At 33.9% G+C, this 19,670-nt stretch overlaps 1 protein-coding gene across 5 annotated transcripts in view; it reads right to left on the bottom strand.

Moving 5' to 3' along the window:
• LOC148833018 (E3 ubiquitin-protein ligase RNF31) overlaps positions 1-19,670 on the bottom strand; it is a 29,778-nt gene that overhangs the window by 8,474 nt on the left and 1,634 nt on the right. The window contains exons 3-15 of one of the 5 annotated variants that reach the window (XM_088918717.1): positions 18,174-18,239; positions 14,323-14,489; positions 13,120-13,234; positions 12,240-12,297; positions 11,587-11,684; positions 10,110-10,253; positions 8,686-8,796; positions 7,362-7,604; positions 6,407-6,498; positions 4,613-4,807; positions 3,045-3,227; positions 2,187-2,285; positions 923-1,012 (exon numbers count right to left, since the gene is read on the bottom strand). In XM_088918717.1, coding sequence (XP_088774843.1) covers positions 923-1,012; positions 2,187-2,285; positions 3,045-3,227; positions 4,613-4,807; positions 6,407-6,498; positions 7,362-7,604; positions 8,686-8,796; positions 10,110-10,253; positions 11,587-11,684; positions 12,240-12,297; positions 13,120-13,234; positions 14,323-14,489; positions 18,174-18,239 — 1,661 coding nt within the window. Of the gene's footprint in view, positions 1-922; positions 1,013-2,186; positions 2,286-3,044; positions 3,228-4,612; positions 4,808-6,406; positions 6,499-7,361; positions 7,605-8,685; positions 8,797-10,109; positions 10,254-11,586; positions 11,685-12,239; positions 12,298-13,119; positions 13,235-14,322; positions 14,490-18,173; positions 18,240-19,670 lie in introns of those variants that run through there. The other 4 variants (XM_088918719.1, XM_088918718.1, XM_088918721.1 and 1 more) reach the window with 4 other exon arrangements.

Raw genomic sequence — 19,670 nt, 5'->3', positions numbered from 1 at the left:
AAATGGAAACAATAAGGCTGATCCTTGCTCTAAGTATGAACAGAACCTTGGGACACATTCTAATTTTGCACAGAGAGTCACTGAAACATAAAACACATTACCGGAACAAATAGTGGAGGTGGAGATGCTGGGCATTTTCAAGTCTAGACTTGATGTTGTGATACTGCGTTAAAAATACGCATTGATGGGTAGAACATCCTGTTCTCATAATCAAACTTTTACATCCTCTGAAGCTCACCTGCAGTTATATTCAATCCAAAATGTTGGTATTCACATTAAAAAATAATTATTTTGAAATTTAAGCAAAAAACAAAATGCAATGTAAGAAATTACAGTTATTGTTTTCAACTAAGGTTGGTTTGGATTGAAGCACTGCATGTATCTCCTGTAAAAAAATCATCTTCAACTGGAGATAACAAACTGACAGCAATGTTCAAAACACAGAACTCAAACCACATACCTGATTCAAACCTTTGTTTCAGTCACATATTGTCAAACATTCTTTTAAACTTGAAATTTATAGGAAGAGGAAGGGTGGGAATTATGCTCGTGGGAACAATTGTGTCAGAATTTTGTAAAACCATACAAATGACATCATCACAACCAGATTTTCTGCTTCCAGTTTAGCTGCATAAACCTTTTAATGTCCTGGACAAACAGGTTTGTCTTCACAGTGGAATGTATTCCAATTTAAAAATCAATTCCTATTAATTCATACTAAAAATAATACAGTTTTAACTCCTAATAACGTTTTTGACACTGCCCTGCCAATTACTATATCCCTATTTATGTGAGCATATAAACAAAGAGATGTTCATTTCCTTAAAAATCTGTGGTAAAAATTTAAGAAATAAATTGATCGTTAAATGAGATGCCAGAATACAGACTGGGGTTCAGGAATTTCTGTTTTATTTAGACTTACAGGAGACTTGCACTGATAGCAGGTGCTTTTCCCACAAGAAGGACAGTCCATCCGTAGTCTGTCAGCTTCGTGCAGAAGTCCAAATGAACACTGGAAGGAAACACACCACTTTGTAACTTTAGTTGTATTCCGTGTTTTGCAGAGGGAAGAGTAAAGGGGGAGGTTTCCACAACATTTCAACTTGATCGGATTGCAAAGAAACTATCACCAGGCTTAAAGCACACCTTGAAACAGTTAAAAATAAAATTAATTACAAATCCAGTTATATTTCAGATCACTTCTGTTTAATTATAAAATCTAACAGTATAACTGATTACATGAGCAAATGAGTTCATTTAGTCACATACTTTGGATTGAACAAGTAATGAAAAAGGCCTTCTTTTCATTACATTATATAACTTACCTGTGCATCTTTACTAAAGGACCAAATAACTACTACAATACAGGAGGAGATGGCCACTTGTAGCCTCAAATATCCTAAAATAATAAAAACATGCTGAACTGTATAGAAAAAGCTAAACTGTATAGAATACAAAATAATAAAAAAATATTTTCAATGACACAGAACTATTTTTTATACTTAAGTTCCCTGTAACCAACTTGATATGTTGTGGGTTATTTCTTTGATTTTGATTCAATTCTCCATTTATTTTTTATATACAGTAGTTCAAGTCTATTTGATGCTAATAATATTAATGTTATTAAATAAAACAAATAAAGATAGTCCTCTGTTGCTCAAAACATTAAATAAATTCTACAGTCCAGACATCACTGGCTTTAATCTAACCTTTCACATTATTTGACTGTAGTCTTAACCCTACAAGGGGTGCACACTAAATGCTGTCTATTTTGTCCAATTTCTAGTAATACTATTGAAAATGTTTACACACTCTTCTAATCAGGAGTCTTATATGAAAAATTAAAATGTGATTTTTAAACAAAAATAACTTGTTTTAAAGTCAGTCTGGATGAAGGAATAAGTAAGCATGATCTTCGGTGAAAATAAAGCCTACATATAATAAGAAGCAGTTGTATATATACACATTGAATATGTTTAAAGAATTTCCTACTTTACAATTTTTTACATTTGTGATGAAAAAGCAAAACCTATAAATCTTACAATTGAACTACATATTCAAAATACCATGCTGAAACAAGGAACTGTTAAAAAATTATGCAACAGTGTTTAGTAAAGAAGACAGCAGAGAGTGGCGAAATCTTTCAAAAGTTTTGAAAGAAAGGAGTTAAAACTGAAGGCACTTACATGTGCACACCAACGGAAGTTGGGCATCTCTTGCAGTGTTCGGTCTCTCAGTTTTCTTTGAAATAACTCATGAATTTCTGGTTCCAAGTAATGCCTGATCTGTTAAAGAAACATTTTGCTGTACTGAAATGTTACCATATTTTCTACAAGTTGCACATGAACAAAGAAGTACCAGAGACTCTTAAATACTAAAACATCCTTAATTATTAAAGGTTTGTTTATAAGAAAAAATAAATAAATGACACATTTATTTCAATCATTTTTACTTCATTTCTAATATATCTTAATATTCCAAAAATTCTGATGTTCGCAGATGGACTCTGTTAACATTTCCTCAGAGTTCTTCCTCCAGCAATTTCACTGCAATGTTTACAGAAATGTTCCATGTGCACCACAATGTCAGATTCTGCTTTATCAATCAGAAAGAAGATGCTTTAGTAGTAACTGCTTAAGCAGAAACAAATTATTGATTAGTTCACAATTTATCAAAAATTCTTATCACAATATTCATATTAATGATATTGGTATATTCATGTTATTGTTATGATTTAATATATTGACTAAGGTTCCAAAACTTTACACTTCTGAAGTTACAAAGCAGGTCATTTTCTATTTTTTCATAACCTTTATTAAAAAAACATTTAATATAGATTTTATTAAATATAACTCCATATTTCTGTCCTTGCCTATAATAGTGAAATTGTTGAATTCCATAGATATGGATTTCAACAATTAGCACGCAAGGACTTTCATTTGATGCAGTAGATACTCTTTGTAATATCTATCAGGAAATGTGGGGCAAATGTGGGGGATAAAGCTGGGGCACCTTTAGGAGCATCCCTTATAAGCAACTCTGACCTGTATGTCCAAAAGATTGAAGTAATCCATCATATCTTCTGTGCATCCACTTCCATTTACATCAGGCATGTTGCAAATGGGGCAGACCACATTCACAATACTCTTTTCTTTAATGACCGAAGAGAAGTAAGCCTTGAAACAGCCTTCGCAGATAGCACAGGAACAGTAGGTCATGGTGACGATCTTTTGAGAAAAATATGGGGAAGAATTTCTTAAAATGAGGCACAAATGGGTAGCAATGTTGCCTTGGATAAAGCAGAACACCTCCATCCATATGTTAACTGGATATGTCAAGATATTTCAGAAATCAACTTCCTAAGGGGCATGGAGATTTAATTAACCTTTTAGTGCATATACTGTAAGATAGCCCTTTAGTAAATTAATCTGAGATATGGAATCAAAATCATGGAAAACTATTCAAAATCCTCAAGGGAACCGACAAAGTCAACACAATAAACGTCTTCAGAATGAACAGTGAAACACAGACCAAAGCACACAAGTGGAAACTGCAGTATATGGAGGTGCAGTTAAAACTGGAGCAGGAGTCATTTCTTCATCCAAAAAGTTGGGAATGGGAGTACTGAACAAGCTACCCAGCCAAGTTGTTGAATCTCATACCCAGATGTTTTCCAAGAAACATAGATCATTGGATAAATAAGATACCAAACAGGCTAGATGTGACAAATGGCCTCCTCTCATTATATCCTTAAGAAAAGCACAAAGTTTTCACTGCATACAAGCAAGGTTTTCACTGCATACAAGACTACTTTTATCAACTACTTAACAATGAAAAAAACTGAATATCTTTTTAAAGGGCATAACCCCCAGCTGGACAGATGTCAGCCACGGTACACCACAGGTGTCATTTTTAGGTGTACTGCACTTCTTCCTGATCAATCCCAATGATATTGATTCTGGTTTGGTTAGAAAACTAGTTAATTATGTCTTGGACATAAATATGGACTGGGCTGACACCTGAGAAATGAAATGTAAAATTATCAAATGCAAAATGACCCACACAGGAAGTAGGAGTACACACTATACTGTACATCTTGCGTGTATGATTCTAAGAAGTAGGAAGCTAACCATGAAAGGGATCTGATTTCTGCTCCATGGTGTTCAGCCAAATGTCAACAGAGATATGATTGAAAATGGCACAAAGTGCACTAAAAAGCATCCTTTATTTTGAAATTTAGACTTGCACTTTTAAGTGACTCCAAATTCCCAGAATCTAATTGTGTTTAAAGTGCACCAGCAATGTAAAAGAAAACCCAAATTCCATAATTATTTGAACATCTTAATGTAAATGCTGAGGAAAAGCTGGGACTCCATACACATTGGAGTCAAGAGTCCCCATAGAAAATAAAGGCTAACTGTACTATCTGTAATCAGACACAACAGTGGCAATTTATAAGAGCTGTCTGTTTCATTTACCTGCTGTTTGTGCATCCACATCTGAATAACATTCTGATTTTCAATCAGTCCTTCACATTATGGGAAATGAATGTATACCTTCAAACACTTGAAACTAACATTATAACATGAGGAGTTCCACCTTCAGGCCATACCTTATTGAATGACACCTGGTCACTGCAGATGGGACATTCATGTGAGAGGTACCTAAGAGCAGAGTCATAGTCTCTACTGGATTGTACAGCCTCCATGACATCTTCTACAGAGAAGCTTCTGCCATCCAGAGTCAATAGGCTTTGGAAGATGTGAGACTTCTCTTTTGAAACACCTTCTGGAATTGGAATATTCACCTGCAAGGCAAGCAATTTCATAAATGAGTAATTTGGGATGCATAAACATACAGTACTGTAAGAAGGACTGGTGTATTGTGATACTTATTTCCAAGCACTGAAGTGCCTAGAATTATTCAAGCAGTACTAGGTTATTTTGGAAGTGATTTGATGGGGAATATTACAAAGAAAAAAAGTCCAAGCAACTTTCTAAACATGACATTCATGGCAGATATGCTTAAACAGATAGTCTTTTCTTTGCAAAATTCTTGTGTTTTTCATAACATTTTTATCTTTGCGATGATTCAGATTTTTGTAATTCTAAGAGAGAAGACAAGTGAAAAAAAACAACAACAGTTTGTTAACTTCAATAGACATGAATCTCTGAAACAAATGCAATCTTGGTTTGCTTTCTGGGCTTTCTGGGTCAGACAACTGTGAATGAAATGACTAAATTACTGACATCACATCCCTATGATGATTTGGAATGAAAAAAACACTTCTTTAGGCATAAAATTGCTTGATGAATGTTGATTATTAACAATTAACCTCTGTGAGTCTTACATTATGACAGGTTATGATGTGCCTGTAGAAAAAATTATAACTCATTTTCCCTTTCTGCGCTCAAAAGATGGAATTAGAAAGCAACCGCACACAAGTATGAAGTGTATGCCTACAGTAAGTAGTAAGATTGTGTGTATAAATCTTGATCATTTTTATGTATAAAAAGAAAACCTGTAAACCTGAGGTGTTGTAAGCTTACATCTGACAGGGTATTTGTCTTTGATATCACTCTTAAATATATAACATTTCAGTGATGTCATTGGTAGCACTCTAAGAATTTTTGTTTCAAATATTTCTTTTCAAAGTAATTATATTTGTTAGAACAACGCACTTTGTAAAAGGAACAGGTAATTACAACTCCTTTATGTTGCTCTGGATAAAAGTATTAGATAAATAAATAGTAATAATACATAATAATATCCCTATGTATTCAATGAAGGATGCCATTTAAAACCTCAAGTCCATTTAGTATATGAACAATTATGTTAGCAGTTAATGAATTAGTAAATACTTTGAGAGCTGTAGTGGTAGAGTTTTTGAAGATTAGCACACACAAAACTTCTATCCTCCATTTATTAATAGTATTTTATTAATATCATTACCCTTAATAATAAGTTATTACATCAGCTATTCATTTAGAGTTTCTGTGTTCAAAGACAATTTTGCACGGTAGGTTTACCCTTACATATGGTAGAACAGCAATAAGTGTTCCTAATTATTAGAGGATGAATGTGTTATCAAATAATATTTGCACGTGCCTCAGATAGCTTTCCCATGAGAACGAAAAGTAGTAGCTTAATAATTATAGCTAAGTGTATCAACTGAAAATACTAAACATTATCATGTTGTTGTTTGTCTCAGCTAACTACAGTATTAGGATTATTTAGAAGATACATTTAGATACATATAAATCTGCAAAATAGAAAAGTAAACAAAACAAACAAAATATTGAACATGTAACAATAATTGAAATCAGCACAAGGTACAGATGTTATTGCAAAGCTGAGGTGTATCTGAAAGGCAATCATAAACCCCATAGCTGTGTAAATGCCTTACCTCTGGTCTTTCATATTTCTTTACTTGAACAGGAAATTTCTGGTTGTTCAAAGTAATTACATGCTCCTCCTTTCTAGCCACACGCTCTGCATCTGAGAAGGTAAAAATCACACATTGTGTACAGGTCATAGCTAAGGTAAGGTACTTGTAACCTTAATGTTCATGAAAAAAATCAAACCGAAAGGTTGCAAAAAAAAAGTGCATTTGGAAATAACTTATTTCCCTTGTTTCATTGCACTATTGCAAACGGTTGTTTTAAAAAGAAACAAATCTGCAATGTATACAATAAATACTTTATGGCTGTTTGTTGTGCAAAAGACATTGAGAATCCATACCTATTGTTTCTTTTGCAAATACCAGCTCCACTGTAAGCCATTGGTGAAAAGTATGATAAATGAAATTATGAAGATAACTTTTAAAAACTATGGATTAAAAATATAATGAAAAGTAATTCCACTGTAACAAACTGCAGTAGAATTCACCTCACGTGTTCATCGGATCTGCCGAATTTGATCTCCATATATTTATGTGACAATAAATACAATCACCTGCAGACATCTGATACATAGAAACAAGTAAAGGTTAATTTCACAATGAAAAGTAAAAAGATTAAATTCAAACATTGATGTGTGAATTTCAAGGAGGAATTAACTTCTACTTATTCTGTTGCAGTTTGCATGCAGATGCAGCTCCCCACTTCAATCACTGATACTCTGTTCTTTCATGCAGATGATAACAATGCCCAAACCTTTATTTCAAACTTACATTGCTCATGTAAATTGAGATGAATTCTACAGTACTATAGATTTTTAAATATAGCAGAAATATTCAAATAGTAAACCATTTTGAGTGTCAAAATATAATTAGAACATGCAATTGAACTACCATGGCCTAAGTAGAGGCATGCAGAGCATTTTATTTCAGTTTTTTTTTTAATCTGCCTATTCTTCAGTACCTTGAGGGTTACAAAATGTAACATAAGCCTGGTTGGGTTGGTCAGTTGGATACTGGACATCCAGAACTTCTCCACCTCCATTAAGTCTTCGTTGAAAGTAAATGGTGAGCTTATTTTTCAGCTTGTTTTCTGGGAAGCCCCCTGGCAGTCTGCTCACTTCGATCTTATGTCTATTATCCACCAGTCCCAGGTCTTGGGCAAAGGGGCCATTAAGCTGCATTTTGCCAATGAAGGTGGTGACGTCTTTAAAAAAATAGGGTTGAATTCACTATCATTATCTCAGTATATGTTACTTGTGCTAATTTTCCTTGATGAAACTAAAATAATGATAATCAATTCAAAAGTATAATTAAGTCTTTTGAACGTAGCTAATGCAGTAGTTAACAGAATATCATTTGTGGCTATTCTGGATTTGCAACATCCTTTAAAATAACATTGTCAAAATCCTTCATTTCATGAGTTCCTTCATTAATTCCAATTTTCTGCAATAATATTGTTTAGAAAACTAAAACAGAAAATTGTTTTTAGTTTGGTGGTGAAGAAAATAATTTGTGAAATTCTTAAAGAAATAGAACATTTACTCCATGTTTTCTACTTCTAAATTAATTTCAAAAACATGATGAAGAGAACAAAATAGCATTTAGATTTGTTAGACTTCACACTTCATATTTTATACTTTCAGAGAACTGTAAGCAAATGTCACCACTAAAACAAAACTGAATATTACTTTGAAAGAAAGATATATTTGCTTTGCCTAAAGCTGTTTCTAGAACAACGATAAAAAGAAAACAAGTGCTTTCGTTTATTATTACTGCTCACACACATAAATTAGTTAATAATGGTTCTAACCATCTACCCATACATTTCACCCATTTGGGGTTGTGAGGGTGTTGGAGCCCATCCTGGCAGGATATACTCTGAACGGGACACCAGCCCATCACAAGGCACACACAGACACGAACACACACACACTTACACCAGGGTCAATTTTCCCAAAAGTCAATTGACCTACCAGTACTTTGGACTATGGGAGGAAACCATAGCATTATACATTCTGATTAGATTCTAACTGTGAACAGAAAGGTTAAAACACTTTTTAACATTTTTATCATAAATGCACACCACATGATACCTTGAAAACAGATGGAACTGAGATTCAATCATTAACTGTGAAAAGAAGTTGCCAGGATGTCAACTTTAACTTAAGAAACACTTGGATTTTGACTTTTTAAAAAAGAGAAAATCACAGGATTTTAAGCACAGGAATTTAAAAATGTATTTTTTTTTCTAAAAGTTGCAAAAAGAAAAAAAGGATAAAACATACCATTCTCTTTTGTGCCTAACTTGTAAATATTTATAATGTTTTCAAGCTCTAAACTCTTGAAAACATCATCAACATCTGCTGCACATGTGGGACTTTTTGCTGGAACTTTAGCTGTGAATAGATAAAAAGAAGTTTATCAATACTATATATATATATTTTAGAAATTTTATACTGCACACGTACAGAACTTCCTTGAATTTGCAATGGTCAGGTTTTAAATTACAGCCCTTACTTTATGAGGCATGTGTAAGCATCCCTCCAAATCGTTTTTTTTTTTAAATGAAACAGGTCAGATATATTTGTAAATTTGTCTGTGCAGTCATGAGAAACCTGTAGTAACATCAGGAAACAGTAATTGCAAACAACTAATTAAAGTTGTACAAAAACGTTAATACAAGTACTAATAAAAATAAACTAAGAAAGATAGATTTACTTTTCTTAAAGCTTCTAGAACAATACAAAGAAAACAAGTGCTTTGGTTTATTATACTGCCCACAAACATACTGAAAATTAGTTAATTTATTATATATTCGAGATAATACAGATATACATTTAAGCATTTGTTAAAGATTTGTACACCACATATTTAAAATACTGTTATTGATATTAATAGTAATTAAATAATAATTATCTAAATCGTATGTCATTGAAACAGGAAAGGAGAGATCAATGATACTATAACACTTTTAAGAGCTAGGACAAACCCTTTTTCTCAGAAATGTAACAGTGTAAATATCTCTCTTTTGGATGCTGCCAGTTCTTCCAGATTTATGGTTGAAGCCAGGCTAAGATTAATTTGAATATCATCAGAAAGAAGGAAAAGTGTAGGACTCAGAAGTCCCTGAGCACCCCACAGTTGTGAAAGCTATTAGATACATAAATCCAACTAATTATTAATAATAGAATTACAACAATCTATGTAATTTGAAAGTAAATCATATTTAAAATCAGTAAATACTGCACTGCAGTACTGCACACTAAAACTGAGTTTTTATTTTAAATAAAATAGAATTCAACGATTGAAAATATTTTCAGTAATCGCTCCACTGTTACCCAGTGTCTTAATACTACAATTCCAAAATAAAAGGAATTAATTCAGAAACCAGAAAGCATTAAAAAGGGTCTGGGCACAATGACAAGAAATAAACATACTTGGTACAAACAAAAACTATAATTGATTTAAAATTACTGTTACATGTATTACATGTATTTTAAAATATTCAGCTTGTTTACTTTTAAATTTGTGGACAAAATGACTATTTCCACATCTTTTTAAATACCAAATATCAAACTCAGATGCCACTGCCTCCAGTGCTGACATTATTTAGAACCTCTCTGTGACTTACGCGCCCTCCTATGGAAAAGACTGGCAGTTTTACCTTTATTTTAAAGGCCAATTGTCATTTAATTTGTATAAAACATACCTTTATTCTGCTCAGAGGGGATAGAAGAAGAACAGACTTTGTTTTTGGCAGGTTGAAATGCGATTCCCAGATCCATAAGCTCGGTAGCATAGGACTTCTTTTCCTCGTGCTGTGAACTTTGCTCTGGTTTTCTCACATGCTTTCCTGGTAACAAAAAGTAGAGTGTATATTAACACAGTAACAGAAAGTGAAACCTCTAAAGCACTGGTCAACTAAACAAGTAATGGTGTTGCCAAAGAAAAACTGTAGCTAATAAGCCTCAATTCAAGTTCAAAATTAATATTAATGTACATAAAATTAATTTAAGACATTGACAATAAATACAGTTTTACTCTGCAAAATTAGATGACTATTTCTACAAAAGCATTAATTATCACAGTGAAGTAAACCCAAGACTGATACAGCTTAATTCCAATAGTGAAGTAAACCCAAGAATCATACAGCTTCATTATCACAGTGAGCTACATTCAAGACTTATATACAGTAGCTAAACATTTATCATTATGTCTATGTAGTTCATTGAATTACATTAAAGCTAAAGATTAATAATAAATTAAGAACCAAGATGCCATTTTGCATACCACATTACTCTTCCTATATATTATAAAGCTGTTCATGACACAGAGCTGTGCCTTATTAGAATTGATCCCAGTTGTAAACTTTCAGTTTTGTTTATTCCGTTAATAATGCTTCAAGATCTTACATGTTCAAGATGGTCTGAATTATCATCTCTATGCTGATGATACTCAAATCTTCTAAACCATACTAAACCTGACACAGAAGTTGCTGCTTCTGCACTCTCTAATTGCATCTCTGACATAAGATGACTCAAAACTCCCTTCACTTAAACTACAACAAGGCTGAAGACATGCTTCTCGGCACATCTGATCAATTATGTAAAGCCAACACAGTAACCCTATCTGTAGACGGCATTACACTTGAGTTTCAATCTAAATTAAAGAACTTGGAAGTGATATTTGATCCAGGCTTAACGTTTGATTCGCAAAATATTGTATAAACATGATTCTTCCATTTCAGAAATAGAAATACCAGACTACGTCCTATTACACCTCTGACTGTAGCTGAAAAGCTGGTCAACATGTTTGTCCTTTCCAGTACTGGTTATCGCAAGGCCCTACTCACTCAGGTTTCTAAATCTACTTCAGTATGTCTAACATTTGGCAGCCAGAATCCTGACTAGGCCACTTGCAAATGATCACATTACTCCTGTCCTGGAGTCCTTGCACTGGCTTCCTATCAGTTTTCATGTGAACCAGTTCTGTGTCTACCCCTTGCATCTTTATCTGCTTTCTTAATCCTTGTTTTGAATTGTAATTTTGTTACCTCTTCTCCTTGTTTACTTTTTTTTACTGTAAAGCGCCTTGAGAGGTTACTTTTAAAGGCAGTACATAAAATAAAGTTTATTTTTAAACAAAAAGTCTGTAACCCTTCTACCGGAGTAAACAGATGTACTTACGTGTATCAGTTGAACACTGAACTGGTGAAACATCGTGCATGCTTTGACTCAGTGTGGTATTCGGATCAAAGATGACGGTCCCAGAGTAGGTCAATGTGCTATAAAGAACACAATGGAATACGTATAATTGAGTGGCTGAACAGGCATTTTGTTCTCAACCAGGATTATAATGACAAAATATTTCATTTTGCTGTCAGAACCAGAATTAAACATACCGTGTTCCATCTTAAGAATCATATACTGTAGGTACAGTACATTCCATTCTACATTGAGAAGCTTTGTACGTCACTGCATTAAAAGGCAAAATAGATCAATAACAAACAGCAATATCTGTAGGGCAGGGATGGGTTAGAGGAAGTTTTCTGGAAGTTTGCCTTTTTTGTTCACAAATACAATCTTTTTTAGCCAAATTTATGCAAGTATATAAAAGTAGGTAAATGTTTCTAACAGGACAGAAAAGTATAATAAAAGTACCATATTTCTAAGGAAATATGCAATTGTAATGCCTCCTACACGTATCTCTCATATCTCTCAAAAAAATCAATATACAGATGATGTACTGTTATGTACATATTTATTCCTTTTGCTTTATTGTTCAGTACTTCAAGGCAATCTATTGGACAGTTTAGTTAACATAAAGCATAAGCACTTACCTGGTGTCAGGAATATACTTCCTGGAAGGTTCATAATATCCTATAGGTTTAGTATTACCTGTACAAATACGTAAAACAGAAAAATGCCGTCACTGATAAAGCAACACTAGTCTTCTTAAATATGATAATCTAGCTATTTTAATCAACTACTGTACCAGTAACAACTCCTGACCAAAAAAAAGTTTGTGAAAAATTCCCGATGTCTGCTCTAGATTAAGCAGCACTGTACAATAACCTGAAATCCACTGTTCAGTCATTGAACATTAAATCCTGCTTAACATTGACATATTTCTCTGTATTTCTTTACATGCAGCCTGAATGACATTTCAGAATTAACATTAACAGAATTTCAGAATTTTCAGGTATAACAAAAAATAAATTTTAAAAAATAAAAAATGCAAAGGAAAGGGGGAAGATGGCTTTAACTGCCTGACTAAATGTGACTAAATTATGCCTTTTAGAGCCATAATGTTATTAAGAGAACAGCCTGCTTAATCCATCGGTTTGTCTTTATAAAATAACATAAAGAGCAACTTTCTAGACAAGTCTTAAACACACTACAAATCCACAAAGTAAGTTACTTGCATGATTCTTAATAATCACTTATATCACTCTTTTGGGGACTTTTAGTATAATGTCATTTAATTAAGTAAACATGATGTGGGGTTAAATATAGAGAAAAAGGATCAAAAGAAGCTGCAGGCAGGACAAAGCTAATAAAATAATAAATAAGGAAGCTTTTGACTGACTTTCTTCTACAATTGTATTACCTTTTTGATTTCTATCATGTAGCACAAATGATAAATGAAAAATGATTAATACATACACAGCAGAAATAAGGAATATGTAATAAATATTAATGTTGACATTCTACAGTCACCTGGCTGGAGTGGAGATGGCACTAGCCCTTGTGAAGGTAATGCAGAAAACAATGGTGTCTCACTCTGGAAAGCTGTCCTCATCTCCTCTACAACTCCTAATAAATTAGATGTTCCCTGTGGTCATAAACACATATACAGGCAAAACCATAGTCACTGTACTGAAAGACATGTGCCAGACAGAGGAGGATTGATTTTACTACTATAGTGTAACGGTCAGACTGCATTTTCTCATGACATCAGTATTGTCTCATCAACATCAATATGTTTGTCATATGAACCACACTTTCAACATGAAGATGAGTCAGAACTTGGGAATGCAAAGAGCCTTATAATGAATTTAACTGATACAGTGACATAAAAGGAATTATGATCTGAAATAGATCTCACTGTAATTCGTTCTATTTCAATAGCTTTACGAAGGATTTTGTTTGATGTGATTACAACAGTATTTCCAAAGGCACACTATATTCAATAACAGGGAAGCCTAATTGGCCATGTACTGGTAGGATTATACCTAAGCACCCGAATGATGACAACTCTTGACAAAAACATGTAAAAAGGTGCTCCAATCCAATGTATTTAAAATTAAAACATGTCAAAAGCCAGAAATTATTTCACATGTATTTAAAGCCAGAATGTGCAGTCTTCATCAAGACCCAGTAAAATTCTTGTACCACCTGAAAATAACTATAACCATACCAAAGGTGATATGGGTATTCTAATTAATTTTTTAAACAAACAATCAAATACTAAAAGTCAGTTATAATATAAACATACCCCTACTAACCTTTAAAAATTAAAGATTCCAATTTCTTACATTAAACATTTGCCTTTACATTAAAACAGATTTATTTTATACATTTAATACAATATTTTATTTATTTATACAACATATTTGTTAAACATCCTGTGTCAAAACTGACACAACTATGGCAAAAATGTAATTACTGCAATCTAATCTACATTAGAACCATTATATTATTTTGGACATTATTTTCTATTGTCAAAACAGAGTGCTCCTAGAGAAGAAAATGTCTATAGAATCATGTTTGGTACTGTACCATGCCAGGTACTGCAAGCAATTAAAAAAAATGTAAAACTAACATCATGCAATCTGTAACTTAACATTCACTAGCGTCAAGCAGACAAAGCGCAGAGAAAAACTAGTATTATGCAATACTGTATAAAAAGATTTTACTTACATGCTTCCAGTTACAGAGGTAATGGAGACGAACATGCCCATTCTTATCTACATAACTGCTGTTTGCATTTATAACCATACATGCTGAGGGATTCACAAAGCATTTAGGAGGATTTTGAGGGTGTGTGTTGTGCAACCATATGCAGACAGGTATATTGTATGATTTACCTAAACCAAAAAAAAAGAAACTCAAATAAATGTGGATCAATTCACATATAAAGAAGTGTACTGTATGTACAATGCTTTGCAAAATTATTTGGACATTTTCTGTAGCAAAATTACAAAATGATGTATATACGTGCTTTAAACTTAAATTGTTATTCAAAACTTGAATGCTAGCAAGTAAATGTTAGAGTAAATGCAGTAGTAAATGTAGTAAATGTAGTGAATGTAGTGAATGTTAGCAAAAGCTAATAGTTAATACTTGTGAAGTTTGGTGGAAGCATCTTTGGAAGCCATTGTAGCCACATCTATTTGGTGTACAGATGCAGCCATTCAAAATGGGTGAGGTATTTTGCGGCATACCCCGGTGGGCGTGTCGCGGTATCACGCGGTGTCACGCAGTGTCACGTGGTTAATCGCGCGTCATTTGACGCTCTGCCGGAAACTATCTGGCGTCACCTTGTAAAACCGCCAGGGGGAGCTTAACCTCTCATGTACAGCATTTGAGCCTTTAATTTTGAACTGTGTATTACAGCATGTTAATCATCAGTCATTAAAATGTTGGTATATTTTATGAAAGCAAGATTGCTCAGTTGGACAAAAGTACACAACCTACCTTTATCAGAAATATTTATGCATCAAAGCCTTTACCGAAGATATTACTAATAGTATTAATAATGGATGACTTTGGACAAGCTGTATACTCAAAGTATAATTTCTTTAGCACATTTGTACAAGCACTTGGAATCTGTCCAAGCCATACTTTGTCAGGCATTTTGTTTTACTTCAACGGGCATAAAAACTTCCTTGCTTTTAACAGGGCGTTTCATAATTTCTAACTACGAAAATGATTTAAAATGCGACACTTATCATTCAACTAGAGCTCAAAATATCACAAGGATCCTCAAGAGCACAGCAAAGAGTGTATTAAAAGACACTTGTATTTATCAACGCTTTCTTTTCCGTATACCAGATTTTATGGAACCACTTCAGAAGGGTGTCAGCCAGTCAGATTCCAGGAATCGGTACTTTAAAGGAAAAATACACACCGGTATTCCATTTCTCCCTGACGATTTTAAGCATCGAAGTATTTAACTAGCATGTGAAATAGCGTGTGAAAAAGTGGTAGTTTTAAGCTTTTCTGCTAATATAATATGGAATCGCGCATCTAAAGAATTTAATAACGATATGATTATATTCGTGTACTGCGACAGAGCTGTCCAGATATGTAAAATAAAGTTTTTTATTATTGTTATAGAGAAACATGATCAGATTTTCCCTGGTTCAGAAAAAAGATCTAAAGTGCTACACATAACTTTCTTAATTCGATGTATTTAAAGCAGTGAACTACTGTAGGTGTCACATAACATTCAGAAATACAATCACGTATTTGACAAATAAAAACGATTACAATCTAATCCTTCCACGTTTGATCCCAAAATCCCAAGAAATATAAATCTTAACGGGTAGAAAGCTATGCTGAAAGTTTATTAAGATACTTAGAAGACAAAGATACTGTATCAATTTATGTTGCATTAGCCTGATTATGATTAAAAAACACATATAATTAAACACGCGTTTGCGATTTAAATCAGAACACGATTTAAATCAATATAAATGTTTATATTGTAACGCATACTGTCCAGCCTCCATTTCTCTATAAAAATTTACTCTGTTGCACACACACACACAATAGAAGCAGGAAGCAGAAGCAGGGACCGTTGTCAGATGGGAAGAAGGTGACTATTCATTGTTATCAAAAATGACTTAGAATCAATCATGTTGGGATATTTTGAAATATAAAAGTCAATTGATTGTCCATAATATCGCTATTCTGTTTTTTCGAAGAAATGTTTGTTAAAAGAAAAGTCCAGCACCAGCTGGATTTGAACACACAACCTGCGAGTTGTTAGACAGGCACGTAGACCAGTAGGCTACAGGACAACTCGCATGAACAGGGAGGCGAAACAGCCCTACACAGCCCTGTCGCAGTACACGAATATAATCATACCGTTATTAAATTCTTTAGATACGCGATTCCATATTCTATTCCCTATTAATCAAATTCTAAAAGTATGCTTGTTGACTCCGGTATCACGTTAGTTAAAGACTTTGAAGCTTAAAATGTTTAGGGAGAAATGGAATACTGGTGTGTATTTTTTTCTTTAAAGTACTAAGACCAGCTATATACTGTATGTTTATGTTCCAAAATTAATATTGTTTATGGCCTTCACACGCGTTACAGTATGCTCCTATTCTTTTTATGCTCAGCTACTAAGATTTCCCTTCAGTGGTAAAATTCAATATCTACAACGGGCACAGCAAAGACGTTTACTGTAAGTCTTTCTACGACAGACCAACGGACCACGAGTGCCCCTGTTGGTCAACCAATCACGTACTGCGGTGCCACGCGTCATCTTGCGTCACGCTGCGCGACGCCACCTGCGGTACGTGTCTGTAACGCGCACTTTGAATGGCTGCATCTGTATACCAACATGGCACATGTGATTTTTGTCCATTTTTCTTGGCATATTGGCTGAAACTCTCTCAAGATGCTTGGGAAATTGATTATAGACAGCAGTTTTTCAGTTTTCCATAGATTTACAGTAAGTAATTTGACGGGGCTACAAGGACATTCACTTTCTTGTTAAGCCACTCAATTGTAGCCTTGGCCTTGTGCTTTTGTTCACTGTCCTTCTGACAGGTGAATGTTTGGCCCAGTTTTAGAGTCTGAAGCAGGTCTTGCTCCATCTATGTTCACATGAGTCTTGACAACCTTCAACAGTATCTGCAGGTGCAGAAATTTAACATGCTGTCAGCACTTGACAGTAGGCATGGTGTTTACTGAGTGATGAACTATGCTGAGTTTGATTCTTTGAGTCCGATATAAAGCTTTGCATTTAGACCAGAAAGTTACAACTGGGTCTTGTCTGAACATAAAACCTTTTGTCACATAATTACAGTATCACTTAAGTGTTTTGTCACTAACCCTATGCATGATTTGAGGTGGGTTTTTTTTACTCATTTGCTGAATGCTCTTTTTCAAAGTTTCTGGAGGCCTTATTGTGGCATCTCTACCTAGTTTCCCCCTTACCAAAATGCTCAGCTTAAAGAGACAGCTTCAAGCTTGATATAGGCAGTGTTTGGTGTCTTCCACTTCTTAATAAGCAACTTCACAATGCTCAAAGAGATATCAAGGGTCTTTGAAATGATGTTATTCCCTTCTCCTGAGCTGTCTTTATACACATGTACTACCTGACAGATGGACCTTAAAGAGATATGATATCAAAATAACATCACCTATGAACCATTATTACTACACACAAAGGCCACACAACTAATTGTGTGGCTTGATAAGGTACTGTTGTGCACGTAATATAAGTTTGCCACAACAAAGTGTTTGAATATTCCTCAATCACTTTTCCATTTTGCTTTCATATTATCTATTTACTTTTTGTTTGTGTTTTGAATATGTGGAGTAGGCTGTATATATAGCAAATATTAATTATTCCAAGTCATGACTGCAAAAGTTAAAGCAATAAAATGTGAAAACTATCTAAGTGGCTGAATACTTTTGCAAGGCACTGTATAAACAATAATGTCTGTATTCACACAATACACAGGGCCTTTAGACAAACACGATGCATTTTTTGAGTGATTTATTTCTGTGACAAACATAATACTCTTTACCTTCATATAAAATGGGAACAGTACCACTTAGATTTACCAGCTGCTTCTTCTCACCATTGGCATAACCTGCAGAAAGCAAGACGTTGGATGATAAAGACAAGGCACAAAGAAAATAACAACACTACTTATTTAAACTGACAAAAAAGCAATTTTAACACTCCATGCTCCTGCTCAATCCCATCATAGCACAAGGTGCAATGCTCAATCTCTCAATTACATCTTTTTTCATACACATGAAATATGTAGGAGACAGGAAACCAGCCCAGGTCCACACTACATACCACTCCAATGCAATATGATTCAACTTAGATTTTCATTCTCAGAGCTCAGATTTGTAAAATCAATCTCTGGACAGGCGACCTAGTATGATCAACTTGATTTCTTATGCTAAGTTAAAATAAAAGAAATATAATTATTTTCCCATTCCTTTCTGGTTTTGATATACACAGTACAGTATATATATTCACCTTTATTACAGGAATGCTATCATGTAGAGCAACCTGTAAGGAAGATCATCTAGTCAACCCTGCTTTCATTTTAAGGATGTGAAGAATTCTCATTTTAAGATTCACTGAAAATAAGGAGAGATCTTAATAACCTAGTAAATAAAACATGAAGTTTGTAACTTAACATGAATATGGGGTGGAAGACTAGAGTCAGTGAAATTCAAAGGCATAAGTGTTGATCTCAACCAATATGTTGTTGTAATTTGGGGATAGCTTGGTTAGCTAGATGTTTGCAATTGTCAGCTTGATTACCTTATTTTGAAGGTTTGAAACTGAGTATTGTCTTGCAGTATCTACACAGTTGTCCAGTAGGTCTTGTGACAAATAAACATGGTTTGATATAAATGATCGAAGGAGTTCACTTAATAATCAGATTACAGTACATTAAATCACTGTTGAATCATTAGGTCAGCCACATTCTAACATAATTATTTAACAGTGACCTGACCATTATAGCGAAGTCATTGGGCCACCCTCCTAGAAATGAATTATGGGACAGAATTATCCTCAGGGCAAGATATAACACAAGTCAAAAGAAGAGAGAGGAACGAAGGAAGAAAGAAAGGCAACATCATCATTTATCATTATCATCATCACGAAGAAGAAGAAGAAAATTGGATTGTGTGGGACTTCTCCTTTTTTTGCTTATATAAATCCAGCTACAAAACTGAATACTATTCCTAATACGTGTACATATAAATTACATATAAAGTGAAAACAGGTCAGACACATATAGTACACTGTAGCTAAATGAATGCACCATCACTGGACCATCTCTGGATCATTACTGGACTTGCTTTCAAGTGAAAAAAAAATGACCAAGAAAAATACTTCATGTAATATTGCCATATTAAATCAGTTTAAACAGGACAGAGCTATAGTATATAAATAAAGAACACACATTTGCATACTGTAAATGTTTTGAATATAGATTTTATGTTTTGTATATTTTTCCTCCTTCTCTTAAAATAAATTGTTTCAGATTCACTTC

This window comes from Atractosteus spatula, chromosome 6 (assembly GCF_055471065.1).
Source record: "Atractosteus spatula isolate fAtrSpa1 chromosome 6, fAtrSpa1.hap1, whole genome shotgun sequence".
NCBI lineage: Eukaryota > Metazoa > Chordata > Actinopteri > Semionotiformes > Lepisosteidae > Atractosteus > Atractosteus spatula.
The sequence above is the reverse complement of the archived record's forward strand: the minus strand, read 5'-3'. Positions and strand labels throughout refer to the sequence as shown.